At 39.7% G+C, this 27,627-nt stretch overlaps 1 protein-coding gene across 1 annotated transcript in view; it reads right to left on the bottom strand.

The window, feature by feature from the left end:
- The window catches only part of APBB1IP (amyloid beta precursor protein binding family B member 1 interacting protein), a 64,601-nt gene that overhangs the window by 17,367 nt on the left and 19,607 nt on the right, over window positions 1-27,627 (bottom strand). The window contains exons 4-10 of the mRNA XM_082046455.1: window positions 26,367-26,659; window positions 22,900-22,977; window positions 19,930-20,089; window positions 16,445-16,566; window positions 8,637-8,711; window positions 7,144-7,287; window positions 4,250-4,360 (exon numbers count right to left, since the gene is read on the bottom strand). Coding sequence (XP_081902581.1) covers window positions 4,250-4,360; window positions 7,144-7,287; window positions 8,637-8,711; window positions 16,445-16,566; window positions 19,930-20,089; window positions 22,900-22,977; window positions 26,367-26,659 — 983 coding nt within the window. The remainder of the gene's footprint in view (window positions 1-4,249; window positions 4,361-7,143; window positions 7,288-8,636; window positions 8,712-16,444; window positions 16,567-19,929; window positions 20,090-22,899; window positions 22,978-26,366; window positions 26,660-27,627) is intronic.

The raw sequence follows: 27,627 nt of genomic DNA, 5'->3' as shown, positions 1-27,627 counted from the left end.
ACCGCCCTTTTCCCCATTATCTCCTCAGTGTCTTGATGGTTAACAAACAAGCAAAAAACTCCCTATTTTTGATCTGAGCTACAGTATTTACAATGAGGTGCTGATGTAATGAGAATAAATGGTAAGCAAGGAGCACCCACACCACATCATGCTTCTCTAGCTGTGAGAGAAACATCTTAGAGCATGCATCCGAAGCCACGGATGTTTATATTTGAGCTACTTTAAAATAGCCAGTCTAGGTGCAGTTCCAACATCACAGGCTGCAAAACCTACCCCAGCTTCTCGCTAAGCATCAAAGCAACATGCCCATGATGTGCACAATCTTGTTGTTGCTACACTAACACCAGTATCCAAGCCAGCATCAGCTACGTAACCCAGGTATGACCACTGAAGCTGAAATCAAATAGCTAGATTAAAAAAGAAGCAGGACAGAGGGAGCTGCTGGCTCCCAGTGATCGGATCACTAGCTAGGCCAGGCACTAGTACCAAAGGCGCACTGTCACTGCAAGCCCCTCACTTGACTGTAGCCCAAGAGAAGAAACGGCACAAAAAGCCCACATCCCATTTAGAGAGATGAAGGAGAAGCACCATTCAAAGAACCATCATGGAGACTTTGACACAAATGTCCATATAGTTCAGGGCAGGGCCAGACGAGCTGAGAAATGTCATTGTTCTAGCTAAAACCAAGCCACCAGGGTTGTGATTAACATTAGTTATAGGGTTCCTCTTTCCCATAAGTTCTTGGTGATGCCTGGCACATAGGTGTAAAAATGTCAGGAATGTTCTGCTTGTTCTTATATCTCTTGAGGGCTCTTCCCTCCATAAAGGCACACCATAAAGACAACCAAAGTTGGGGGGAGGCAAAAATAAATATATTTTTCCCTGCTAATATGAGACAGGAACTTGGAAGGCAGGCACAAATGTTACTGGGTTTAGCCTAGTCATTTGTTTAGAAGGCTCATCATTCAAATGGGGACTGGAGGAAAAGAAGGGATGCTTCCTTCAAGCATGAGACCATATTTACCTCCAGATCAGCCTACCTCACTGGCCATTTGCTGCCATTTGAATGAACAAATGGCACTTCCCCTGTTCTTGAAGTAGGATGCCAATTAGCTTAACCAGTCAGAAATAAATACAACATTTTTTCAGCTCAGTGCTCAAAGCTGGTAAATTATGACTGGTTCTGAATTCATCACAATTTTCCAGCTAGCACAGAAGCAAGATACTGCTGAAGCTGCTAAGTCCTTGCATTTCTCCTGCACTATAAAGTACAAGCTGGTCTCTTGCCTCTGAGCTGGGCATTTTCTTTTGTTACATCTGAAACACATCACAGCAAGTAACTTTGCTGACGACCACTCAGTGTTTTGAGACAGCAGTTCCTAAGGGAACAACAAAAGCAACAATTATTTAAAAAAAAAAAGTATTGGTGTGCTGTTATTCTTGTTATTTGCAAGTGGCATTACAGCCTGCTGGAGCTAATAAGGGCTGCAGATTAACCTGTTTTTCCAAAATGTGAAAAGCTCCTTTGGTTTACAGCCATTGTCAGTGAACAGCTAGCATGGGCTATGGCTGCTGCTCTTTCAATTACTTTCTTCCATTTTCTTCAAAGACAGATAATCATCTCCTGCAGCCACAAACAAGTAGCTGGAAAAGAAGCTCTGCAGAGCTCACTGTACTGAAACACATGCAGGGGAATGGAAGAGTTGTGAAGACACAGTGCAGCCTTGGCTCTGGAGATATTTCCATCTGGCTTGGATTCAGCTGGGCATCCAAATTCCTCCAAAATTACTAGGTTATCAGTATAATAAAGACAAATGTTTACCTGTTAAATCTACTGCCTTTTGCTCGCTGCACCTGTCAGCAAAAGTACTATCATTTCATCTTGAGAACTTTATTCTCAAAATATGGCAGGATGAGAAATATCTCAAGGATGCTGGTTTGTTTTCCTTTGGCATCTCAAGACAAGTGTCTACCAGCAAGAGAGATATTTTCTTCTGTGAGACTTCCATATAAAAACAGATAGGAACAAAATGTGATTAAGTGTAAGAAATGGCTCTGTGTCCCTGTCCACATGCTTTTGTGTCATCAAGCATGCAGTCAGAGAGACCAACATTTAACTTTGCTCTTTCCTGCAGCCCACAGGTCGCAAGATGTATTAAATACTCAGCTCCAACCTCCAAAGGTAAGAGAAGGATATGACAGAATTCAGCTACATGCCTTCAAAAAGGTATCTAGAGAATTCAAACTAATGTACAGAAATTATAGCAAATACGAAACTCTCCATTGCCTCACCCTCAGAAAGCCACCCTAATTGGGAGGCTTCTATTTTTGAAACAACAGAAGATTTGAAGATATCAATACTTGGCCACCCTTCCTGACCAACTCCAGACACTGCAAGACACAACTGTTAAAAGAAGCCAAGTATGAAACTGAGTCAGTCAGGAATCTACCAAATGCTGATTTGTGGCAATTAAATTGAAGAACAACCACTGTATCATAGTCTATTCATCACTAAGTAGCGTTGCTTGGATATAATGATCTTATCAATACAATGTTTGTTCTAGTATACCGCAACACATTTTGGAAGCATCAGAGTGAACAGTTTTGCTGAGTAGGTTTCATGCATTTATAAGCCCATTACACATAAAGCTTGCTCTAGTGAGCTTTTGCTCTTGTTCTTCACATTCCATGTTGAAAGTACAGTGCTAACACCAAACATCCAATAAAGCACCTATTTTAGTAGAAAGGTGACTTTTTTGGTGTAAGGTCTTCCTTATAGCGTACCTCTTTTCACAAAATATGGCAATAAGTCCAGAAAGATTTCCTGGTCATTGTGAACAGTTAAACACATCGCTACATACACATTAAAAGATCATGCTTTAATTTTCATCTGAATATAATGTGAATAACTGTTATTAGTCAGAAACTCGTCTGACCAGTCATCTGTTTAGAAAAACAATTTCCCCTTATTTTTTAAATCAACTCCACTTTTCCTTTTTTTTTCATTTGACGTTGTCTTTTTCAGAAATAAAGCTTACCTGTTAACTTCAGAAGGCTCATCCCTGTTTTACAAAAAAGGATTGCAGAAAACCATAGTATTAAAACTGCTCAGCTGTGTTAATTAGATACATCTGCTTCAGAAAATAAGTCTGAGTCTATAAACCACTTCTGCTTGGCCATGTGTAAATTAGACTGCCCTGTTTCCCTGAAAATAAGACAAGGTCTTACATTAATTTTTGCTCCAAAAGTTGCTTACTTTTTTACATGTATAGCTGCCTGGATGCTATTTAAATTTATTTTTTTATTGAACTGTAACTAGGGCTTGTTTCTGGAGTAGGGCTTATATTTTGAGCATCCTCAAAAATCCTGAAACTGAATAAAATGTGCTATAAGTGTGCAGCTACAGCCAGAAATGTGATATTATAAGTGACCTCTAATACGAATGTTTCTTCTGCTTTTTTTCTGAGATGGCAAGATACTGAGTTCTCTAATACCTTGTTTGCACTGCAGGTCTTTAAATAGCAAAACAGCAACAAGATTACCTTCTGTCTTGTACACAGTAATCTCACTGTATTCTAAAATCTGTATTAATGACAGATAGCAAAAAAGGCCTAATCACTGCAACCTCAGAGCTTCATTTCTGCTATCTGAACTACATGAAAAGCATGGGCTTCTTTCCCTTTCCTGAGAGGAACACAGAATTCCCAGCCTATTTGCAGTGCTATTACCTGGAGAGGCAGCAATGAGATACTTAGTTCAACAGAAAGTACTGAGTTTCATGAGTGGGTGAACAACATCTTTTGCCCTCCTGCCACACAGAGTTGTGCAATAAAATATGCCATCTGTCTATTCCTGCAAGATTTTGCATCTCAGTTCAACAAACCACTGAACAGGTATGACTACGCTGCAAATAAAAAGTAGATATACTTTTTAGTATATAGTCCACAGTGCTCATCACATCAACATTGTTGACTGCCAGTCTTCTCATGTGTGCCAGTTATCAGATGTGCCCAGTCACTGGAAGCATATTCAGTCTTGTTTTGAAGAAAACTTTATAGATACAGTGTAGACATTTATCATAGGACTACCAGTCCTTAAAACTAAGGTTCTAAAGGTATATTGCTGATCAATAATCAAGCAAAGAAGAAAACAGACATGATTTTGAAAGAGGTATACTATCTCATCAGAGCCCTTGAAGTTTCAAACTTAAACATGTTTACATATAAAAGAAACTGTGTATGGCATTTACCTTTAAGACAAAGCAATGATCTGTAGGTGCTTTATACTTCGCTTTGTGTTGAGAACCGTAATAAACATTCATATTCTCAAACTGAATGAAGCATGCCAGATCCCGGGATGTCTAGAAATGAAAACCAAGCACATCATTGTTAGAACAAATTGAATTTTAATGTGAAACTCATTAATAGGACTTTTTCAAGTGTATGACTGCCAAGGCATTTTAAACTGTTATGAAGCTGACTGAAAAAAGGTGATTTTTAAGTGTGTGCATTCTTAAACTAACAATTGGAAGAGGGTCGGTATATATTAGGAATAATATATTACACAGTGCAGCATTTTGCTGCTGTTCTGGTTTTGCTGTGCTTTACTGCTTTGTGTGGACATTCTGGCTTGTGGCTGGTAAGATCAAATAGAACACCATAATAAGAAATAACTTCAGTAAAATAGAAATAGGCCTTGCAAGCACACCCTGACAATTTTGAGTGCAGAAAGAAGGTTTGGGGTTCTAAATTGCTTCAGGAGCTTGATTTTCTTTGGTACATGCAACAAACATAAACTCTCATCAAGAAATAAGCACACATTGCATTGATTTTGCTTTGAATTTTCTCAAATTTCCTGGCATCGTTCCATTTCTGTTTATCATAATATTTGCTTGTTCACAATATGTTGCTGAAGTAACAAGGTTTCTGTTGCTGGCACACTTCTCAGTGCAGAATTCCGCATACAACACATAACTTCTGCAATCCTTTGAGTGGAAATGCAAAAATGGCTGTGTCACATGGTCACTGTTGACTAAACTGAGAAATTGGGAAACTGTGAAAAAAATTTAAAAAACCCAAATCACAAACCCTCTCTATCCCTAAGAATGGAGTCATATTTTTACATAAGCTAGTTCTATGCTGTTCTCATTCTTACTGAAACTTTCATTATGATATGCTCTGGAGTTGGGTTTATTTACAAACTGAGTTTGCAAGTAAGATTTGTGGGCAGAGGAAACACTCCATATTGCTTCTCTCTCATCCTTGTCTCCCCTGAAGCTGATGTCAGGGATTTTGTCATTGACTGTGTGGACCTAGGATTTTCCAACACTATAAATTCCTAAAGGTGCTGAAATCCATGCAGTACGAGTTATTCCCTTCCTTTATGAACCAGGTAATGGCAATTAAGACCAATATGAATGCAGTTGTTATCTTCTTCCAAGTAAGGAACAAATTTTTATGCAAGGGACAAAGGCACTTGTTGGTAGTATTTCTGCAATGTTAACATAACAGAGCAACACAATTAACAGAAACAAATTTTAAAATTGAATCTGCAACATTCATTCTGTTGTTTTGTGACCCTGTCCATTAACAGCATGTTTTTGAATGGGATACAAGTGGAGTAATGATAAAGAAAGAAATTCAGACAGCATCAGTGCTGACTGGTGCCTGGTTTGTTAACAACAACAACAACAAAACACCAAAAAACAAAAAGCACCAAAGACACGAGCGTGAAATTATCTGAATGTGTCCCTGTATTTGCACATTTGCAATGTATTTTACAGCCAACATGAAGTGCCAAAGGTATGCCAGACTTCTTTGCCTTTTTATAACAAGTGAAAACATGATTACATGATGAATTTCAAAACAGCTGCAGCAGCTGAAGATATTCTTGCCCACCAGCTGTTAGTTTCTGTACCTCAGTGAAAGACCATTCTACCCACAACTGAATGACTGCAGCAAGGTGCACGTGTGCTCTTCGTACCACCCTGCCATGGGATGAACTCTCACAATTTAAGGGCTTTGGCTGAAGAGCTCTACTGAATTCTGCTGCAGTGCTTTAAGATGTTCAGCACCCTCACTTGGCCCTGCTCACCTACCAGAGATTACTGTCTCCACAAAAGACATGTACCTGACCCTCAGCTGTTCCAACACACACCCCAGAAATCACCATTAAACACAGATTTGAGCTAAGAGACTTGACTTCCTCCGGAGTGGCTGAGGCATGGACATAAGCATTCCCTTAGAAGCTATTATTTTTTTTTCCCTTTATAATTTAGTCAGGAAATAGCAGAACACACAGTTAAGTTTCATAGCACAAATCATAACAATAAAGCTCTATCAGCAGCACCAGAATTTTTAAATATGAAGCATTAACAGAGCTGTAAGTGGCAACAGAACACAAAAAAGTAGTTTCCATATCATAAAAAAACCTCAAACCACCAGTCCCAGAAGCCACCATTCTACCTCATCACTGTGGAAATAGGAAGCCAGTTGCCCTTATGTGCAACATGTCCAGGAGCCTTTTACTTCTCCAGTGCTGGCAACTCAGACTCTTCAAATATTTTTCAATACTAAATGTCAGTGTGTTTGATTTGGTCAGGTAGACGCTCTGCCTCACTTGTTTCTACAGAATGGACAGTCTTAAAAAGCCTTAAGAGGCACAACGCGTTCTGTAGGTAAAGATCACTGTACGAAAAAATGAATAGTATTTCTGCGTGCCGGTTACTGGCACAGAAAGTCAGCATCAAACAAAATAAAATTCCACCTTTTTTGTGATATTAGTTTACTTGAGAACTTTTAAAATATTCTTCCACAGCAAACCCATATAACAGTGAAGCATTTTGGCAGCATGACACCAGCTGAAGGGTGCTGTGCTATTTTTCTTTCCCCTACTGACTTCCGGAGGAGCGCTATTTCATTAATGCTCTTATCTATCCACAGAAATCAAAAGGAGAGAAACGTGACAGGCTTCAGTGACTACATTCGAATATTTGCACAAGTGGTGTAGTCAAAGTTGAACAAAAAAAACCCTCCAACCCTCTCAGATGCACCAGACAGTGCTCTTAAAATGTCACCTTGGGAGTTCTTCACTTTCACCTCCATGAATTGTTTTATTGCTAAAAGGATTATTTGGCTTCCTGACCTTGGTTTTTCCTTTGGGTACATAATAAATTCCAGAAGCTCGTAGAAGGAAATAACGTCTCTTCCAGGACTTTTTTCCATCTTCTTTTAAATAAAGGGCCCCTTCAAGCTCTGGCACAATGACAGATGCCCCACAGAAGCTTTCCTGTGCAACAAGAATAATAATACACAAAATAAATCGATTTAAGCACAACCATATTAATAAATACCAGAAAAAAATGCTCCCTTGAAAGACAAAGACATTTCCTGTGACAGTGAACATATGAACATGGGGAATGCAGTTACCAGGGAGATGAACACCTTAGACAGGCAAAGGAAACTTTTCCAAGCTAATGTGTGGTAACTCAACTCTGCAAGTTGGGTGCTCACACTGGAAAAGGCGGCTTGCAAAATCTCCATACTCTAAAAGGTCAAGCAAAAAGCTACAAAAGGTTTTAACTGCTCATAGATGTGCTCAGAAAAAGCAATAAAACAGAATGATTGGTACTGCTGCTGGTGGTTTTCCTCTGTCGCTGTATTTATAGGTTCTACAGAGAAACACTTCTGTAGAGAAAATCTCTAGAGACTGCTTAGAGTTCTAAAAACAGCTACAGAAAAAAATCCCCCTCAATCTCTGCTTTCACTTTGAAATACATGCTAGCATTTACAACACTGTTTAAACAAATTATTATACTTCATAGTTTGCTTGAAGGACCTACTGTTGGGTAATTTTTAATGCCAACATACATCTCAATGTTGTCATTTAGAATTTACCAGGACTTCTGCTGGTTGACATCTGGTACATTCATCAGATCACTGATTTTGAAATGGGAATCCTCAGTCACCTGAGAACAGCATTTCCTTTGTGAACTTTCACCAAGTCAAAATGCTTGCCAACGGAACTGTGATAATCTTCTCTTTCATATAGCTCTGGATTTTTCTCTCTCAAACATACAACTGAAGCAAAACTTCAGCAGAAAAGGCAAGAGACTAAGCAGACTTTACGGAAAAGTGCAAAGGTTCATTTTCTCTTGTAGTACAGCTAATAATTTGAGGTAGTGAGAAGTAAATCTACTTCTAACCCAAAAGGTGGTTGTTTGCTACTGATCAACCCTTCTAGCAACATAAAGTTAGAAGGGTTGGCCTAAGGGTGTGGCACAACTGTTTCTTTTATTCATATTTGTACGACACTGCCTTTAGTGTTATCATGGCATCACTCCCTCATAGAAACACTAGGTAAAAACATTTCATGGCATTGGGGTCTATAACAACAAAATAATTCTCCATGATTTAATTTCTCTGATAGGGGATACAATCTGCATTTTTAATGGTGAGCAGCAGATGCAAAGGAAAATCCACATATTAAACCACAGAAACAAAGACACCAACCATCACAGAACTTCCTGTTGTTACACATTTGCCCACAAAGAACTAAACCCTGTTGTTACAGAGGAGATGCAGATCATGGCAGAGTTCTGGTGACATTTGCACCATCAACCTAGAAAGTTGGCTTACCTCCAGTAAAGCCTCTTTGATTTTATCATTCATTTCTTTGCTGTCATTCTTCCCTTTGTTTGCCAGGTAGAAATTCTGATTAAGACACGAAAGAAGTTAATGTTCATTATGGAGACAGCAATACAAGTAACTAGATCACCACGAGCCCATTCAATAGTTATTCAGTCTTTCAATATAGAGTACTCAAGCCAGCAGATGCAAGAGGCAGATGCTCATGGACTCTTATAGAAAACTTTAATCACAGCTTCCTTCTTGTAAGTTTAATTCTTTATTTTGAATATAATTCCAAAGCGATACAAAATTACTTTTGCCTATGTATATACAGCCTCTCAAAATTTTAAAAACACTGGTTTATGTTTTTGGCTGTTTTTCTGGATCAATGGATTTGATTTTACCATTCAGATTTTCACCACTTCCTACACTATTGCAAGCAGTAGAGAACATAACGTTTTATTGCATGCTGATGTATGATGAATACAACGCAGTATCAAAAGGCTAGAAAGCATTTTTCCTAGCAACCCAATCTGCTAATTTGCACGCTTCATATCTAGCACTCTGAATATAACTCAGCTCTTAGCTTTTATTAAAAGTGTTTATATGCCAAAGCCGTTAATCCAAAGTTACTACTTTCTACTTTTAAACCCCTGCTCATGCTTTGCAAAGTATTTTTATGCAATCAACAAGGTATTCAAAAATCTAGAAGAAATAAGAAGAAATGATCACCATGAGGTCTTGGCACATGTGCTCCAGCCTACTGAGGCAAAAGCCTACATTTTGAAATGGCCCTCCGCGTCTGTGACAGAGGGCTGGGAAGCTGCAGACGCCCTCAGAGGACCCAGTGCTGGGCTGCCCCTGCAAACAAGGCAGCACAGCACCTCATGCACACAGTCACCGGTCAAAATAAATTCATCCACTATTAAACAGCAAAACCAATTTTGCATCCATCTGCATTGTACAGACAGACAAAAAGACAGCACTTGGACACACGTGCAAATTCAGGCAGTGGGATAGTAGCTCTGGAGCATGCTAGGACTCGTATAGCACAGCATGTGCAGTGGCCACAGCGTGCAGCAGGCACGGCCGGGAGCAGAGCCCGGCTGCTGCGGATGGTGAGGCAGCTGGGTGTGAAGGAAGCAGCCAGATCAAGGAGCTGGACCACAGTGGCCCACGCATCCAGTAGTGTTTGAATTCATGGGCTTGAGGCCAGAACGCAACACACCCAAAGTTCTTGTGTGTTATCATTTTCTAAACAAAAGTACGTGTTGAAGAGGAGCTTGGGTTTGGAAAATACCTGATGCATGAGACAGTCTTACTGATTTCTCCTGAATTAGTTGAAAAGCTAAGTCTGCAGAACAAAGGGCATAAAACAAACACACACCATTGTCTAGGAAATAGACAAAGTTCTAGAAACCTGACAAATTTTGAAAGCTATCCACTTAAAAATTACTTCTAATTCTGTAATTCTTCAGCAGTTCTGTAGGAAGAAAACTAAGTTCCTCTGACTTTCAATCTCTCTCAATTTTTCATGTCTCAAGACTATGAGAATGTGGCAACATATTTACATGCCTAGAACTGCACAAGGGCTAAACTGCAACACGAACACAAACATTACCAAAAGACGATGAGAATTGTGTAAATGAAGGAACATGCTGTTGCTATGGTCTAAGAAAGAAACAAGTAGTAAATCTGCCCTGCCAGCATACCTTGTTTACAGCAAGGAGGTTTATCTGAGTCAAAGCCTGCTCTTCCACACAACCACATCGTCTTTTTCAAGCCACGCTGTGAACAGCTGTCTGCCAGAACACAAGCCTCATAGCAGACGGTTTTTGGATGGGCACCAGGAGAGGAAGGGGAAGAGGTGTGGATGATCTCGAAAACAGTTCTTTAAAAACTGCTTTCTTAAAAGTTCACATTGAGTCAGAGAGGGGACATCAGACACAAAGCCACCTGCAATTTGGCCTGTGCTGATGCCACATCTGTGGTATGAACACCAGAAAACTTGAACATTGAATACCTCAGACAGTTATGCTAGAAAACACAGCAGTGTTCTTCTCTAGGATATGCAGCAGCACATAGCCAGCTCCAGCTGGCCCAGGCCCAGGCAGTCCCTGGGCACATTTTTAGTCCCTGGATGAAGGTAAGCAAACACTAAGGACCACAGCCCCATGGCTACATCTGAAGATAGTATTCATAGCAGGAAAAAGCCAAACTAGCTCAAAACAAAACCTGCTTGGAAATGTGTTCTCACTGTAGGTCTGACTGACAATGCTCCACACATCCCACTGTTCTGAACAGCTGCAGCCAAGTCCCCTGTCCATGTGCAACAGCTCCTCTTGACAGGGAGAACTATCACAGCACTGCTGGCTTGATGTTGGCATACCCACTATTGCATTGATGAAGGTATGAAGAGAAACCTCAGAGGGCACTGTTGGGCTGGGCTGGGCCTTCAGTCTCTGGGATGGTTTGGAAAGGAGAAGGACAAGCAAGCTGTAAGCCCCTTCTTCTATAGATCTTTATAAAGACATAGTATAACCCCTAAAATACACAAAGAAGATTGCTCACTCAAGGCAAGTACACCTTATCACTGTCTCAACAAGGCTTGGCTCATCAGCTTTTCTACCAGTGGGGAGAGCATTCATCTGGCTCAGTCAGCCTTCAGCGCACTGATAATAAGAAAACAAAGCTCCTCTGATTACAACTGATTCCCATTCAGGCATCTGGCATTTATTTAGCAGAAACACAGACCACCCTGTACTGACATAATCAATGGTAAAGTGAGAAAGGTGGTAATGATATCCATGCTGGATCTCCAAAAATGCAGCTTTTTCATTAGGGAAACAGGACTCTGTCACTCAAGCCAACGTTACACAGATGTACACTGTCATCTTTCACCTGTCAACACACATTTCTTTTATTACTGATTACCTCCTTTATGTCTCTGCCATGCAATCTGGAAGTACATGGTCCTTATTATTTGTCAGTGGCTAAAAACCTGGGGAGCAGACTGTACACTGTACTCATTTTATCATTGTGTGGTCTCCTATTTTTGATCAGAAGCATTCATCCTACAGGAGGCAATCCACATGTGTCCACCAGAGGTCATTCCAAGTCCAGTAGTCAAAGGTCATGATAAAAGGCAAGCTCTTTCTTGTCTGAGGACACCACTGGGAAACGCATGTTTGGCTTCAGATGTCAGGCCATTAATGGGACAAGATGTGGTTATAGGGCAGATCTCTGCATACATGTACAAATCGGAGAATTAACTGTTTGTTACATTCACAAGACAATGTCTTTCTCTTGATAGAGAGCTGAGCTTACTTAACAGGATGGATTCATTGCCTTGGGCTGATAACATAAGAAAGCAAATATAAAGGGTTATTTGAACAAACAAAAAAAATATGCTGGCACATTTTGTCATTGGGTTTGCTTTGGTCGCACTGTTTGGGTTATTTGCTGCAGAAATGAGCAGTCGAGTGTTTTTCCTGCTTTATTCCCTGTGCCTACACACCTCAGACAAGCTGAGACTGACACAAAGCCAGTTGCTCTCCCATGTCATTCTGCCTGACTCAGGCTAATGCAGATCTACAGTGGCAGTTTTGACATGTAATGCTAGGTAGGTATGACATCTTTAAGAGACACTATGCCAGCATTTCCCCCTGTGCTTTGCAGAACTTTGGAAAAATTAGCTGATAACCCATCTGCAGCTTTGCATTAGCAGGGAATTCCATATGCACAAAAGGAAACCTGTAAAGATTTTTTAACCAGCTTAAGTTAATTTTGTGGTTTGTACTGTCAAGTAGCGCTACTCTATGCATACAACCCCTCCACTTAGAGATACAGCTATCTCCTTTTGTGTGGAAAATTAAGGCTGTATCCTTCTCCACTGTATAACCCTCAAACAGTAGAAGACAGAAGGTGTTTTCCATAGTTTCAAAGAACATCTCTGGTAGCATGTAAGCAAACCAAACTTGGATCATGGTGGAAACAGTAGCTTTAACCACTGCACTGCCAAACTCTCTGATCGGTCTTCCATGTCTCTATAATCATAAAAAAGAATTTCCTAAATGAAAAAGCACCTCTCTCATACCTTTCATCTTTTTTAATACACAGCCCCACCCAAGCTGGAATGCAGCAGCTTCTTGTCAGTACATAGCAAAAAAAAAAACAGGTGTTCAAGGCAGTATCATCCCTCTGCCTCCCTTTCTGCTTAGGTTGTATTTTTGCTTTCAAGCTATTGAAACTGTTTTTCCAGAAGATGTGGAAGGTCTGCAACAGCACAGTTCAGACAGTGCAGCAAACAAGGCAGCTGCTCTCTACTCATGACTGTCTTCTCTGTGCAATGAGCTGCCTGTTTACGCTCATCCAAAATGCACCCGCAATGAGGCAAGAACTGGCTGGCTCATGTCCCATGTCAGCGCATTGCAAGTGTGTCCTGAGTGCACCACGCTTTATGCAGAAAAAATAAAGAACACAGTAATATCTGCAACCTATATCGTGATGTGCCCCCTAAAAAATGCACATTAAAAATATTAGAAGATACCTATAATTGCTCTGAAGATGACAAATGTAAATAAATAATTGAAGCTAAAGGCAAAGCTCTTCTGAAGCCTTAAAAACCGATTTTCAACTTTGTTTACTTGATTTTATAATGTTTGAAGAACCCACTATATCTGATTTTTCATGCCCTGAGGATGACGGTCTTCATCATCAAAGAGGAGGGAACATGGAACAAATGAAAGATGTACACAAACTAGGATGCAGTTAACAGCAAATCACTTCATAGGCTGATTATAAGTCACGTGCAAAATGGTTCAACAGCGTGAAGACTGTTTCTGCATTATAGTCCCAATGCAGAAAAAGAAAAATATTATATAAGTAGTATCTTCAACCCAAAACTGTACCATGGTTTAAGATACACTAATAGAGAAATAAATTAAGATTACTAAACAGTGGGAGTACAGTGAAAACCACTTCCCTTTTCTCACTTCCATTTCTTTTCACATTTGCCAGTGCACTCAATAATCAGGTTCCCTGCCACCCTTATATGACTCCTTCACTGGGTAACAGTGGAGACAAAAGAAAAATCTTGATTTATAAAGGTGGCCAAATAACCTTGTTTAAATGAAGCAAAAGCATTTCTTACTTTTTTTGTTGTTGTTGCTGTTCTTTCTTTTTAAGCCTTTTCAGCTGAGAATTATTCTTTGAGCTTTTTGAAGAGAGTTGTTGAGACCCAACAAACTTCCCTTTCAAGAGTCGAGCACAATATCACTCAACTGCATGACAAAGCAATACCTTTCCTATGTTTTAAAGGTTTTCTTTATTTGCACATGTACCAGTATGTATTTTTTGTTTCACTCTTTAGTCATAAACTTGTGATGCCCCATCTCAGCAGATGAGTCACTGATGCCATTCATGGAATTTTCTTTTATTGTGAGTTCCCTGCAGGGTAAATTATATCATGGTGAAGAAAGGGCAAAAGTGTACCTGTCTTTGTGAAGAGAGGGAGACATGAGGATTTTGCAAATGCTTTTTCCAAAATGTGTTCCAAATACTTTAAAAAATTGGTTTCAGAAACAAAGCTGCAGAAAAATATTAGAGGACTACACGACAAGAATGACAGTCTTCAAAGAAAGTCACTGGCATTAGCTGAGCAGCATGTTGCTAGTGCATGGAGTAGAAATCCTGCATCTTGAAATGTCAGTTCCTCCTTAGAAAATGAAACATGTTTAATTAATTGTTGTTTAGTCTATACCAGATATATAACTAGTTCACAGAAAGGAACAATGAATACTGGCACAGGTCATAGATCTTCTCCAGAAGTCTACTTGTTTTAGCAATGCATATGGATATCTTCATAATTATTTTTTAAAAGCACATAATTGTGTCAAATCATTGTAATGAAAAGATAGTGTCACTAATTTGTCTAACAATAAGTTGTAGGCACCTGGCCACCTTTTGAACTCGACTCCTTTTTTCCAGAAAAATACCTGCAAATTACAAAACTGTGAAATCTCCACAGTCAGCCTCTGGCAGAATGAGCACTAAATAAGAACAAGGAACTGCTGCCACGTTACTGACCATGTCAAAATAAACATTCTGCAATTTCTTTTCTCACAAAATGAGTTTACAAAGCAACTTTGACTGAGTTAGGAGGAGGCCAAATACACTGAGAATACAGCATGAGAGCACAGGATTTCAGTTTCCTATGGGTTACACCATGATTTCCGTAAGTAGTTAGTTAGGTAATCAAACACCCTGCCCCCCACCAACTCAGCATTTCTGCTCAGTTTACCTTTTCAGAGACTCACCCCAGATCATGTATTTTACCATGTTTTGTTATCCAGTGTGAGCTTTCTCTGTACAATACTGGTTATTTTCTGCCAAAAAGACAAACTGCCAATATGATTGTACTATTCTGCCTGTCTCACGATGTTTGAATTTACTCAGCCCAACAGATGGTTACACTTTATTACTGGCAAAATATTTCAATAGTGTGATAGCCACAACTGATCCAGTTTCCTTAGGCTGTTCATTTTAGAGCTTATCACAAAAAGGCTGAAGCTCAGGCACCGCAGACATGCCCAGATCAAGCTCAGCATGTCCTGAGATGAGAGGACAGAGCTACACTCTAATTCTGGGTTTGGTTTAGGTCATGTTCTAGAGTTCATTGCACTCAAAATGTCCAGAATCTTCATCAAAGTTTTACTTCCTGCGGAAGGTTCCCAGCCTTGCCCAAAGCCATTCGCCCAAATAACACCGCTAGTGTCCAAATCAAATGTACAGTCGAACCTCTGCTGCTGGGTATGTTTATGTGCATTAGAAACTATGATATCTTGAGCCATCATGTACGTTTTACTTCCAAATTTGGCTTTGCTGTTTCATATTAAAAATCAACATCAAACCATGTACACTGCAGGGTAAGTTTTCTTTCCCTGACTGTGGATACTTTTTATATCAACGAAGGAAACTTCCTCTTTGCAGGTTTTATTTGAAACACTGGCTCATTCTAAAAACAAGAAAAAGAAGTTCCTAATGAGCAGCTTGGCAAGACTGGCTGCCAAGTTATATATTTGACTCATTTTTTCAGCAATGCTGAATTGCTCATTTTTCTCTTGCTGCCCTCAGGAATAAACCAGGTGCTCAGTAAGCTAACAGACCCCTGGTAAGAGGAAAAACTCTAGTACCCCAGAATCCATCAAATGTACGTGCTAGGATACAGTTTTGACCACATATCACGAGAAATAAATCATTTCTGTATACATCTATCCTGAATAATTTGACGCAATTCAGCACGCAGACCCTCTTTTTACAAAGTTAGTGTGCATGAGTTACTGTTCACAGTAACTTCTCTGCAGTCTAAATGAATCCAGATAAACTCTCTGTAATACTCAGCACACTCTTTACCAAGTTTCACATACAACTGGCAAAAACTAGACCTTCAAGGAAATGTTGATTTTCATCAGTAGAAGTACTGGAGAAACTGCAGTAATGACAAAGGCCAGGTTCTTACCGCTGTGCCATCTCACCCCAGTGCTGAGAGCTGTGCCTAACGCAACGGCTTGTACCAGTGGAGAATTACATGCTTCATTTTTTACCACTGCAGATGGGACTTTAAAATAGTATCAGAAAAGAACAGAAAGCACTAATTTTAAAATCCTCGCCTTCAACATTCTGTTTTTCTTTTGTTGCAATTTTGCTTTCTTTAATTCCGAACTGACACATCTGAAAGCAAATTAATAATGCAACAGGCAGCATACAGACTAAATGACATAATTTTAGACTCTGATCCAAATACCATGTTAGCTTACCTGGGGATTTTTAAATAAAGCATATTTTTCACTTTTTTCCAAAAACAGTATCTTATTCTCAGTGTCACGAGTCCAGTCTGATAACACTTCAACAACATTTTCATGGTCTTCAAAAAACCTCTCTGGAGAGACAGAAAAGGTAATGTAAGACACTCAAACTCTCCCCTCTCCTGAGGCTGCAGAAATTCTTATGTAAGAATATAATCATTATCTGATGTTTGCTCAGAATTGGAAAGCCCAGCACACTTTTCCACTGCACAGAAGGGAGCAAAACCACACGAAAATAGTGTCATGTGGAAGCGCAAATCACCTACAGAAGATGCCTTATGTGGCTCTGGCATGGTCCTGGATTCCTCCTGCATCTCTGTGCTGTTGCCCAAAGTCTGCAAAGGATGGAAACAGTGACCCCCTAGGAATAGACGGTTACACCCATGTCTCTCAACGGCTTTCTGCTTTTGTTTAATTTTGGTTTTTTTTAAGGTTTTCAGTATGATTGGGGGGGGTGGAGGAGGTAGTATATATTCACTTTGGCTACTGAATTGAAAAAGAAAAACCACAGTACAAACTTCCTCCCTTGCCTTTTTGCTTATTGGAACAAATGAAAAATTGCTTTTTGTCAGCAGGAAGAATTCTATGCACTGAAAAGAAAAATGTTTTGTTTCAAACAACTGTATTTAAAAACAGAAATAGCAAAACACAGGAAGTAGGAAGACAGAACTGATGTGAAGATATACTGTTTCACCCAGCATCTCTGTAGTTAAAAATCTCACCAGAGATGTGGGAGACCCAGTGTCACTTTTCTCCCTTCCTGAGCTGCTCTGAACCCAGATCCTCCACCCAGGAAAGCCACAGGGTACGCTGAGGTTAGGCAAGTCTGATCTCTTCTTCTGCGGTTTCACTTGTATAAAGTAGCTGAACACTCACATAAACCCGCTTTGGAAGGAAAAGGAATTGAGCATAATTTGACAGGCAATTTTGGAAGGACCCAAACTGCATTTTTCTACAAATTCAGTATTGGGCAGGGAATTCACCCAGCTCCAATCTTCAGTACGCAGTAATTTTTAACAACACAAGCAATGTAATGCTTTTCACTTAGCAACTGATACTTCTGCAGGGCACTGTATAAAATCCAAGTAATGATTTGAAGGGTAAACAGTATCTTATAGTCCAGCACAGCTGTAAAAGAATTGTCAGGTTGTAACACTAGCTATTTAACCCTCATTTTTGCCACATACACATTTGTTTGTTCATTTCCAGTACCAGGCTTTTCTTGTATAAAAGGTATGATCTTACCATCTTCAGGAAAGTCTTTTTATAATTATTGTTACCAAAAAAAAAGGTCAAATTTCAATGCCTATTATAAGCCAATACTGCAAAATACATGCTGGCATGTACAAACCAGTGTTATATCACCATCTTACTACTGAGATTATTTGTGATATTTAACATGCAATTAATCTAAAACTGTAGTTTATTTCACTTGTAATGATTGTCTTTCAAATTAACAGTATATACAAGATACTCTGTCAAGGATCTTCTGATAAAAAAAAACTGGCTTGGACTTTCAGTTCAGCCTGAAATATTTGCTACTCAGATTTACTTCTAAAAGTAAATTAACTTTATTCTCTTGAATACTAACATGGAAAGCAGGTAGAAAGCCTGTCTTCTAAGCATATAGTAATAGATAGTAATAGAGATATCTGGAACTGCCAAGAAGTATACTGACAAGAATAAAGAATAGTTCATATTGTTTTGATTTTGAACAAAATTAACTGCATGTTGCTGTGCACTGGAAGCAGAATAAAGAATATGTACCATTCCAGGCATATCAAAATTCCCTTCTGCAAACAAGAAGGCTCCATTCCCGGCAGATTTGGACCGTGTGACAGACCTCTGCATCAGTACATAGACTTTTTTTCCTGAACCAAATACTGATTTATCTCATTTCCTACTCCTCTTCTGTCCTGGCTTTTAAAATAGTTTTTATTCATTATGAGAGCAATTCCTTACCACACCAATACCCTAACCCAAAGCAAGTGGCATTAGTTGGGGCTAAAGTAACACAAGTAATTTTTATTTACAAAAAAAGGCCTAACCATTAACCCCAATGTTTGTAGCACACAATCTCCCTGATGTCTTCAGTTTTAATTGTGTGATAGAGAATTAAAAATGTCTATCCAGACTATAAGGAAACACAACTACATTATTTTTAATTATTATGGAGATTCAGAAAACCATTTGTTCATATGCTGTTATCCTAACACTCTGAAATGTTTGTCCAAGTCACACTGGACCAGAGGGAGCAACTTTCCAAGACAAGAAAAAACTAAAATTATTCAAATGACACTTGTGACATTTCTAGGGTCTAATGACATTTCAAGTTTTTCCTTAGCTAAAATAAGCAGGTACAAAAGCATGCAGTAACCTTGCTTCGTGTATCATCTTAATGAAGTAGAAAGAACAGACCGGCAGTTAACATCTCTGCCATTCTTACAAGCAGATGAGTATCTCCTTGCTCATGAGCAGTCAGGCTTTTTCCAGCTATTTTTACATGTCTTGGCTTTAGTTTAGCAGGATTATTATTCCTGGGGCTCTTTTAAAGTGCAATATTGATCTCTAACTTCCTTTATGCACTTTTACATCTATGCTGGGAGTCTCTAAACTGCGAATTCTGAAGGCTGCTTGACAATTTCCTGTTTCTCTAGGTCAAATGTGACTCTGGAAGAAAGTTATGGCAATTTTCCTTTTCCTTTTGATGTGAATATTTTTGCAGTCTGGACAGCAAGAAGATTCTGAAACAACTCACAATTAGAGAACACTCAATTCTTAATCATGCTTTAAAGCCTTTTTGAAACAGAACTCATGAAGTTGCACCAAACAATATGTAAGTTTAGCACAGTTTTTTTCTAGGGACCTGGAAGCCAGGTTAGTTTCGTCCTAAATCATCAGGTACCACCAGCAGAGCTGCAGCCCTGTCAGAGAGCAATATCCTTTTCACAACTATACTTTAGAAAATGACTATCACACTTGACAAGCATCAGGAATGACTGAAACACTTCTCAGACAGTCCTGTTTAATTACAATATTTGTTTGGTCAGTATGTAACAACCTGCTGACAGTACTTCAGCAGTGCATCCTCTCTTCGAAGAGCAGAGTTGGGTACTGGTGTGTCTGGGTCTGTCAGTGCCTTGACAAATAGTGACATTCACACAGCCCCTTCACTTTGTGTAAAACAGAATAATGGAAATGGTGGTGGGCAAGGAGGCTTCCGCAGCTGACAGCACAGATAAATGGAATACTCAGTTCTACAGCAAGAACAGCCCAAGTACATTCCTCCAGCATTCCTCAGCTTAGGGACTGCCATGTTGGACATATGGACCAGCGGACACGTGGGCAGAATAAATGTTTTTAATTATCTTTTCAAGATTACCAATAGCATAGGACGCACTATATCTATGTGCTATATGCTCTTTCATGCCACTTACCAATTTGCAGCTCTGGGTACATTTCATACAGACACCAGTTCACGTTGCAGTCGCAATGGGTTTTCTCAAAGAGATTGTCTAAAACATCCCGTGTCACCTGACGCTCATCCACCATCAGTGACTTCGTGCTGTTATCGTACATGTGCACCTTGACAACAAGCTGAGTACAGAGTCACAGAAGAGTCAGTTAATTTCAGAAGCAAGTGAAAGGCTAGTCTGAATCTGCTAACACAGATAAGAAAAATTAAGGCTGAAGGTTATTACTGATTCAAAGGCACCCTGTCCCACAGTGAGCTGAGGGAATGAAACAGCTTGGAAGCTTTCACATTATATTGCCACCAAAATAAAGACCTTTTCTTGAAAAAAGGAAATTGAATCTTGTTCTGTGCATGACTTCAGAAAAGGTATAATTGCTATGGAGAAAAACCAGAAGTTAATCTCTTCTCTAAATCTATTAGATGTTCAATTAAGGAAACTACTTGATAGGGAAACCAAGTACAAAAGGACAGTGTCCTTAATGCAAGCTGAAAATATGGGAGGTTTATTTTTAAATGAGAAAATAAAGGAATCTTGCCATGGCAATAGACTAACCTGAAATCAGATTGTACAAAGGCTGTAGTCCAACACCCATCAATAAGCAAACAGATGAATTACTTAAATTGACCTAATTAAACTGAGATACTCATTATTTCTTCATATTGCAAAGTACTTCTTAAATGAGAAACTGTGCACTTTTTCAGAGAGAAATAATGCAAGAAAATGCTGAAGTACGTAAAATGTGATAAAGAACTGCAAATACTTTATAAGGAAAGTATTTAAAAATGCTCCGTTAGTACTGAAAACAGAAGAAAAATTGTCTACAGGATCTGTACATCGAAACTGGAACTAAACTGATGAGCTGGGAGGACTTCTCCATATAGTCTTGTTTAAATAGCCCCTTATTTTAAAACGTGCATAAGCATCTTTGGCCCAATAGAGACAATCGCTGTTGAAGTTGACGTGGAAGCAGAGAGTGATGATTCCCAAGAGAAAATCTACACTATCTCTGAAGAGTAAAAGCAAATGTAACAAAAAACATGAACTTGCTTTGATTTCAACCCTTGTAAGTATCTTCCCCTCTGAAATAAGCAACTGAGCCATAGTGCAGATTACAGAGAAAAAGAAATGTTGTACATGCATAATCTACAACGTGTCTGCGGAGAAAAAGGGTATTTTTGTCTGGTTATAGTGGACTGCTCAGAAACATGGATGCAGCTTCCATCCTCACAGAATCATAGAATGTTTGAGATTGGAAGGCGCCTCTGGAGACCACCTGGTTCAACCCCTTGCTCAAGCAGGGCCACCTAGAGCCCATTGTCCAGGACCTTGTCCAGATGACTTCTGAGTATCTCCAAGGAGGGACACTCCACAATATCCCTGGGCAACCTGTGCCACTGCTCAGTCACTCTCACAGTGAAAAAGTGTTTCCTGATGTTCAGAGGGAACCTCCTGTGTTTCAGTTTGTGCCCATGGCCTCTGGTCCTGTCACTGGACACCACTGAATAAAGCCTGACTCCATGCTCTTTGCACTGCCCTTTCATGTATTTCTATAGATTGACAAGATCCCCCCAGAGTCCTCTCTAAACTATGCAGTCCCAGCTGTCTCAGCCTTTCCTCACAGGAGAGATGCTCCAGTTCCTTACTTATCTTCATGGACCTTCATTCATTGGAATAGAACTTTCTTGAGCTTGAAGGAGGTGCTCCTTGAATATTAGCCAGCTTTCTGGGGCCCCTCTTCCCTCCAGGGCCTTATCCCATGGGACCCTTCCAAGCAGATCTTTCAAGAAGCCAAAGCCTGCTCTCCTGAAGTCCAGGGCTGTGAGCTTGCTTTTCACCATCCTCCCTGGCTTCTGCCCTCTGATTTCCATAAAAGAGAGAAGACTAGTATTCTTGACAATTATTCAGTCAATTTAGAATTCAAGAGTGACATAGTAATTTCACTATAGTGACACAGCCACAAGAAGATTATATCTTACTTCTGCCCTATGGTTCCAAACATTCAGGGTGGAAAAAAGAAAGTGAAAAAAGTCTTCAAAGTAAATGTTTCCTCCCAAAGAAGAATTGCTAACATTGCAAGAAAAAGAGGGTGACCAGTGAGCAGTCGTAAGTTTAGTTATAGAGCTTTCCAAAGACAACTCGGGCGAAATCCTTCCGACACGTTCTCTCACAAGTAGCATTTGTACATAAATGTAAAGTGTTCCATGGGAACAAACTCAAGTCTGGATACTCGGAAATTTATTGGAAACTTCGATTCTTCTTGGAAGCCCTGCAGGTTCTGATCTCCAGCACTTCCCATCTCCTGTTCGAGCAAGCCTGAAAGGTCATGACTGGGTTTTTTTCACATCCATTTTTCAGAGTTACTGAACATCTGCAGCTTCTGTTGAGTTGGGCCAGAACACTGGCTTATGATGGGTGAGCATAATGACATGACACAATGCAGCACTGAGCAGACACTGCCTGGAAGATTTCTAATTTGTTGGTCTAAAATCATTCCTATTACTCTTGTATATTAGTACACTGCTGTGAAAGGATTTAGCAAGAAGACCCTCATTAATTTAATTGGGATTAGCTAAATCCACATCCACTACAGAAGAAAAGTTTAATACTATGGAGTCAGCACAGCATAAGTAAGCAACATTTTTGTGTACATTCCGCTTTCTTTAAAGCAATCCATCAGAACACTGAGCTTTGCCCCAACGTTGCAAAAAAAGTCCTCTTAAAAAGAAGTCCCTCAAAGGGAGTATTCTCCTGGAGACTTCTCTTCATGGCACGTGACAAGACAGCTCCACAGAATATCTTTAGATGTCTCAAGTTACAGACAGTATACGAAAAAGGCAAGCGACTTTAGTAAGAACTTTATTATTGCAAAGAACGATAATAGATATTTAGCTGGTAGCTCCTGTGGTAGGATTTCACTATTTTAAGGCTCACCTTTTTAACTTTGGCTTCCTTCAGTTTCTCCAATGCAAGTTTAATCTTCTCAGCTTTAGCCTGTGCCTCTCGTTCTTCCTGAAAAGACACAAGATATTTGGTACGCTTCTTGAGTGAGGTCAGCAATTTATGTTAAGATTCCTAAAAATCTCAGTGTTGCCTGGCTCTTCTTTTACAAAGCAGCTGTATCAATATCACGCGTCTCTCTCCTGACTGACATCTCTCTCACTAAACTAAATGTCTTTTGTTTTATCACTGCTTCCCCTGGATACTAGCATCCTTTAGGATGTCAAAAATACAAGGTGAGGTGTGCAACCTGAACGAGATGGCTTCAAGTATGTTTGCTGTTGTCAAATTCTCCAGTGTAAATACCAGGCAATCAGTTTGTCTTTTTTTTTTTTTTTTTTTTTTCTCCACAGGTATGGAAATTTTCATGCTACAGCTCAGAGATGCTTAAGTTGAGAATCCAAAAGTATGGAACTATGGCCCTCCCCATCTCAAAACACCTCTCTGCAGGAAGCAGGAAAATCACCTTCACCAAAGCGGCCGAATGTGGTGCAGGCAGGATTTCTGCTGAGAATTTTAGGCAGGTATAACTCAGGCTTCACTTCCATGAGACCTGTGTTGAACAGAGTTCACACACTGCACAAATCTGTGCGACAGAGCTCTCACCTGAGAGCCTTCACATTTTCATAACCTTCGTCTGTCTTAATGCAGGAAAAGGAAATGATGCAAAGTAAATATGTTAACAGATGCAAAATGTTAGCACTGTTAGAGAAATACCTTCACAGACTAAAAGATTTGTTTTGCCCCTGGAGTATCATCACCTTTTTTTCTGGATTGTCAAACAGAAACACATAATAGTCATCCAGACAATGTCACAGGAAATGTAGAAGCCTTATTTAGCTTAAGAACAGTTCAAAAAAATATCAGAGTTAATGGAAATTCATGCGACAGCTCTATGTTTCCCTGAAAGAAACACTGTAGTTTTTTATTTTGGCATACTTAAAGGTTAGAGAATAGAGTTTTAGTATCACAGAAGATTGGGAATAATTAACACTAGTCTTATCTGACTACAGACAACAAGAAGTGTTTCACTTATCAAGAATCCCGGGAAACAGGAACATGGACTTTGATGAAACAAAAGATATTCCACTGAGAGCTGCATTTCATTCCACTGAGAAGAAATGTCATGTCAAAGCAAATACTAAGCAAGACAGTAAATACTAATTTGAAATCAGTTCTTTCCATATTAATTTTAAATGGTTATTACCTTCATCATTCACACTGTGACTTGTGTAACAGCCCTACAGGCAATTTTGTGGACAGTAAGCCACACAACAGGTATGCAATTAGTATTTGAATACAATCTGTATCAGACAGAGAGGCAAGGGCTATGGGAGAAAGCAGAACCAGTGCCTTAATGAGGAAATCAACTATTGCAAACAGATTCCTTAAAAATGCCTCTGTCTCCTGTTCCCATCCTTTGCTGCCCTCTCCTTGTATTTGGAAAGAGGCCAGAAAACACTGCTAGAGATTTAACCCACTATCTCAGAGGAATGCTTTAATTGAGGGAGACAGAGGTAACTTCCAGTTATGTTTTTGCATAAAAAATTGCATTTGTGTTTAGCAGGCATATCCTCTTTTCACTCAGAAATCTTGTTTGACCGTCAGGTAATGCAAGATGCCAGCTAAGAAAGAATTACAGTAAAAGACCCAAGGGAAAGAACTGTGCAGTACTGTTGATTTCGTTAAGCTTTAGATCACAGCAACCATGAAAGTATTTGTTGGAAGAAAGGTCTGGATATTTGTAATCTGGTTCCCTGCCCAAAGCAGGACTGTCACCAGATCAGGTCAGCCAGGATGTTTTGCCTGGCAAAGTTGGGAAAATCTCCAAAGAAACAGAAGCTGTGATCTCTCTGGGTCACCTGCTCCAGTGCTACACCACTGCCTGGAATGGAAAAGTTTTCCTAATGCCCTGTGGGAAGCAACAAAGCTGCAACATGTAGCTGTTTCGCCTTGTTATACGACCTAATACTACCGTGGAAGAATTTGGCTCCACCAGCTTTGTAGCTGCCATTTAGGTATTTTTAGGCCATCATTAGATGGCCTAGCATCCTCTTTCAGACTAAACAAGCCCAGCTCCCTCAGCATCAGCCTGTCCTCACTGGCCCCTGACCACTCCATGCTCCTGGCCAACCTAGTAGCTCTCTGCTGGACACCTTGCAGTATCTCCACATCCGGAATGGGGTGCAGTACTCCAGGTGTGGCCCCACCAGTGCCATGATGAAGTCTGCTGGCCATCCTACCCCCAACACAATCCAGTGTCCCATTTTGAGATGACCTTGCACTCATGGTTGTTATTCAATGTGGCATTCGCCAGCTCCTTTGCAGCAGGGCTGCTGCTCGGTCTGTTGCCTCTTAAACTGTACAAACACATGGGGTTGTGCCAACTGCAGATGCAGGACCTTGTATGTTGCTGGCTTCCTTAGGGTTTTGCTGGCCCAGTCCTCATATTTCTCAAGGTCTCCCTGCACTGAAGCTGTCATTCATCTTGTCCATCAGTGCCCTTAATTAAAAGCATCTTCAGCACATCTGCAGGTGATTTTTTCTATGTCATCACTCATGTCACAGATGAAAATGTTAAGGAATATGAGCCCCAGTTTGATTCCACCTGTTGCCAGCCACTGAGCCATTGATTACTACACTTTTAGCCAGGCAGTCTGGCCAGTCTGAGCCCACCTAACTAGCTACCCTTCCAGACTGTTCTTCTCAGCTTCCAAATTGTACTATTTAGAAGCTTGGTACTTCCTTAAGGATCTTAAGCTTAAATGGGGATATGTTTGTAGGACAATGGATAAAACTCACATTGACAGCATCTCTTCTATATAATTTATACTAGTTAAATAAAATACTTGAGCTTCTGAAGCTGTCTAGCTGCAGGTTTTGCAAATGTTGATGTTCCTTTAAGATAGGAAGTTAACTATTATCTTTGAGATATGGAAAAAAGGCAAAGTTCCTCCCACATGTTTACAACTTTCACTCTTCAAACAGCACTGAAAGGTCCCATGCAGCAAATGAAGCTTTATACAGTGAATCACTTACTGTATAATCAGAAAGGTCCTCTTCCTACCAAATTTTTTGTTCCTTTCACTAAATATGTTTGCTGTATGATGCTGAACACAGAGGCAGCGGTAGTGTTCAGTTTTTGTGGACATTTAAATTGCAATGAATAACCCATGGTTTTACGCAAAACTCACTGAGATAGTTCTACATGGTCTGACAGAACACTTTCCATGTTCCCTAAAATTCTTCCATTCCCTAAGTGGAAACAATTTCTCTCCATCGTGGTTACTATGCATATGAATATTCAAACAGATACTATTAGACCTTTCTTTTTGCTGAATACCACTTGCAAAATTACAAGAACTACTGAACACTTAGAACAAGGTTCCATGCAGGCTTACCTGGGTGAGGCACTCAGGAGGAGGCGGTGGTGGTGGTGGAGGAAGGTCTAAATCAGGTTCTGGAGGTGGAGGGGGCAAATCATCTCCAAATTGTCCAGTAATGGTAACATAGGGACTCGATTTAGAATAAACGTCACTATCCAAACCTGTTGAAGGCTGAGTGACCACAATTTGCTGGTTGCCAGAAGAAGTTTTCTGGGCTTGTAAAGTTCTCTGTTCAACATCATTTATGTCTGCTACAAGATCAGCCATTAAAGCATCCAGGTCTTTGTCCTCTAGGGTACTTAGGGATTCTGGAAAGAAAACCACAAAATGTGTCAGGGTGAGCGCAACGCAAAACACTGTATTTCCAGTTCAGTGGAGATAAAATGGCAAAAGGCACAGTTACTGTAAGATATAAGGGTTATGGGAAACAACATTTTAAATGAGTTCAAGAAAACAAACATGTTTTAGGAATAGCTATTAATCTGGTCATACTGAAGGTCAGAGTACAAGGAACTCTCAGGCCTTTATGATGTTACAAAACCTGGCCCTGATCCAGCAAGGTTTCTGGGCACATGTTTAGTGATACAGATGCAAGAAATTCCATTAGCTCCCAGGCTATTTACTTAAGTTCATACATAAATGCTTAGCAAGTTTTAGCATGGCAGACAACAAAACATGTAACTGAGGCCTAGATCAAGAATATATTCATATATTAATACTATTCTACAACTCTAAAATTAACACTAAGCAGAATTAGAGAAAAGACAAAAGAAAAAAGACAAAAGAAATTGTATAGTATCATTTGTAGCACATCAGTAATTGTGTAATCAACATCTGTGACATACTTCATATAATATACAGGGGTTTTGAGGATCCTTTACACAAAAGAACAAATCAAGACAGTCTCTTTTTCAAAAGCGCCAACAAGGCAGAAATATTGTTACTATTGCTTTCTGTGTTCTACTCTGCCAGAGTATAAGATAAAATCCTGTACTGGAACTTCATATGCAATTTCTTCTTTGGTTGTTTGAACTAGCAACGGCACAAGAAATCCTGTAGAATAACATCCTGTAGGATGATTTAGCTTTCTAGAAGAGTTCTTTAAGAACCAACAGATTCAGTGGTTTAAATCTCTTTAAAGAATTTAATTTTTTTTTTTAAAAAAAGGTCACAAATTGGGAAAGCTTTAAGTAGGATTTTGGAAAGGGATGGAGAGCATTAAACTAGATATTCAAAAATGCTAATTAGTCCAAGAAATAATAGATCATTCATCAGC

Source organism: Streptopelia decaocto (genome assembly GCF_964273445.1).
Source record: "Streptopelia decaocto genome assembly, chromosome: 2".
Taxonomy (NCBI): Eukaryota; Metazoa; Chordata; class Aves; order Columbiformes; family Columbidae; genus Streptopelia; species Streptopelia decaocto.
The sequence above is the reverse complement of the archived record's forward strand: the minus strand, read 5'-3'. Positions and strand labels throughout refer to the sequence as shown.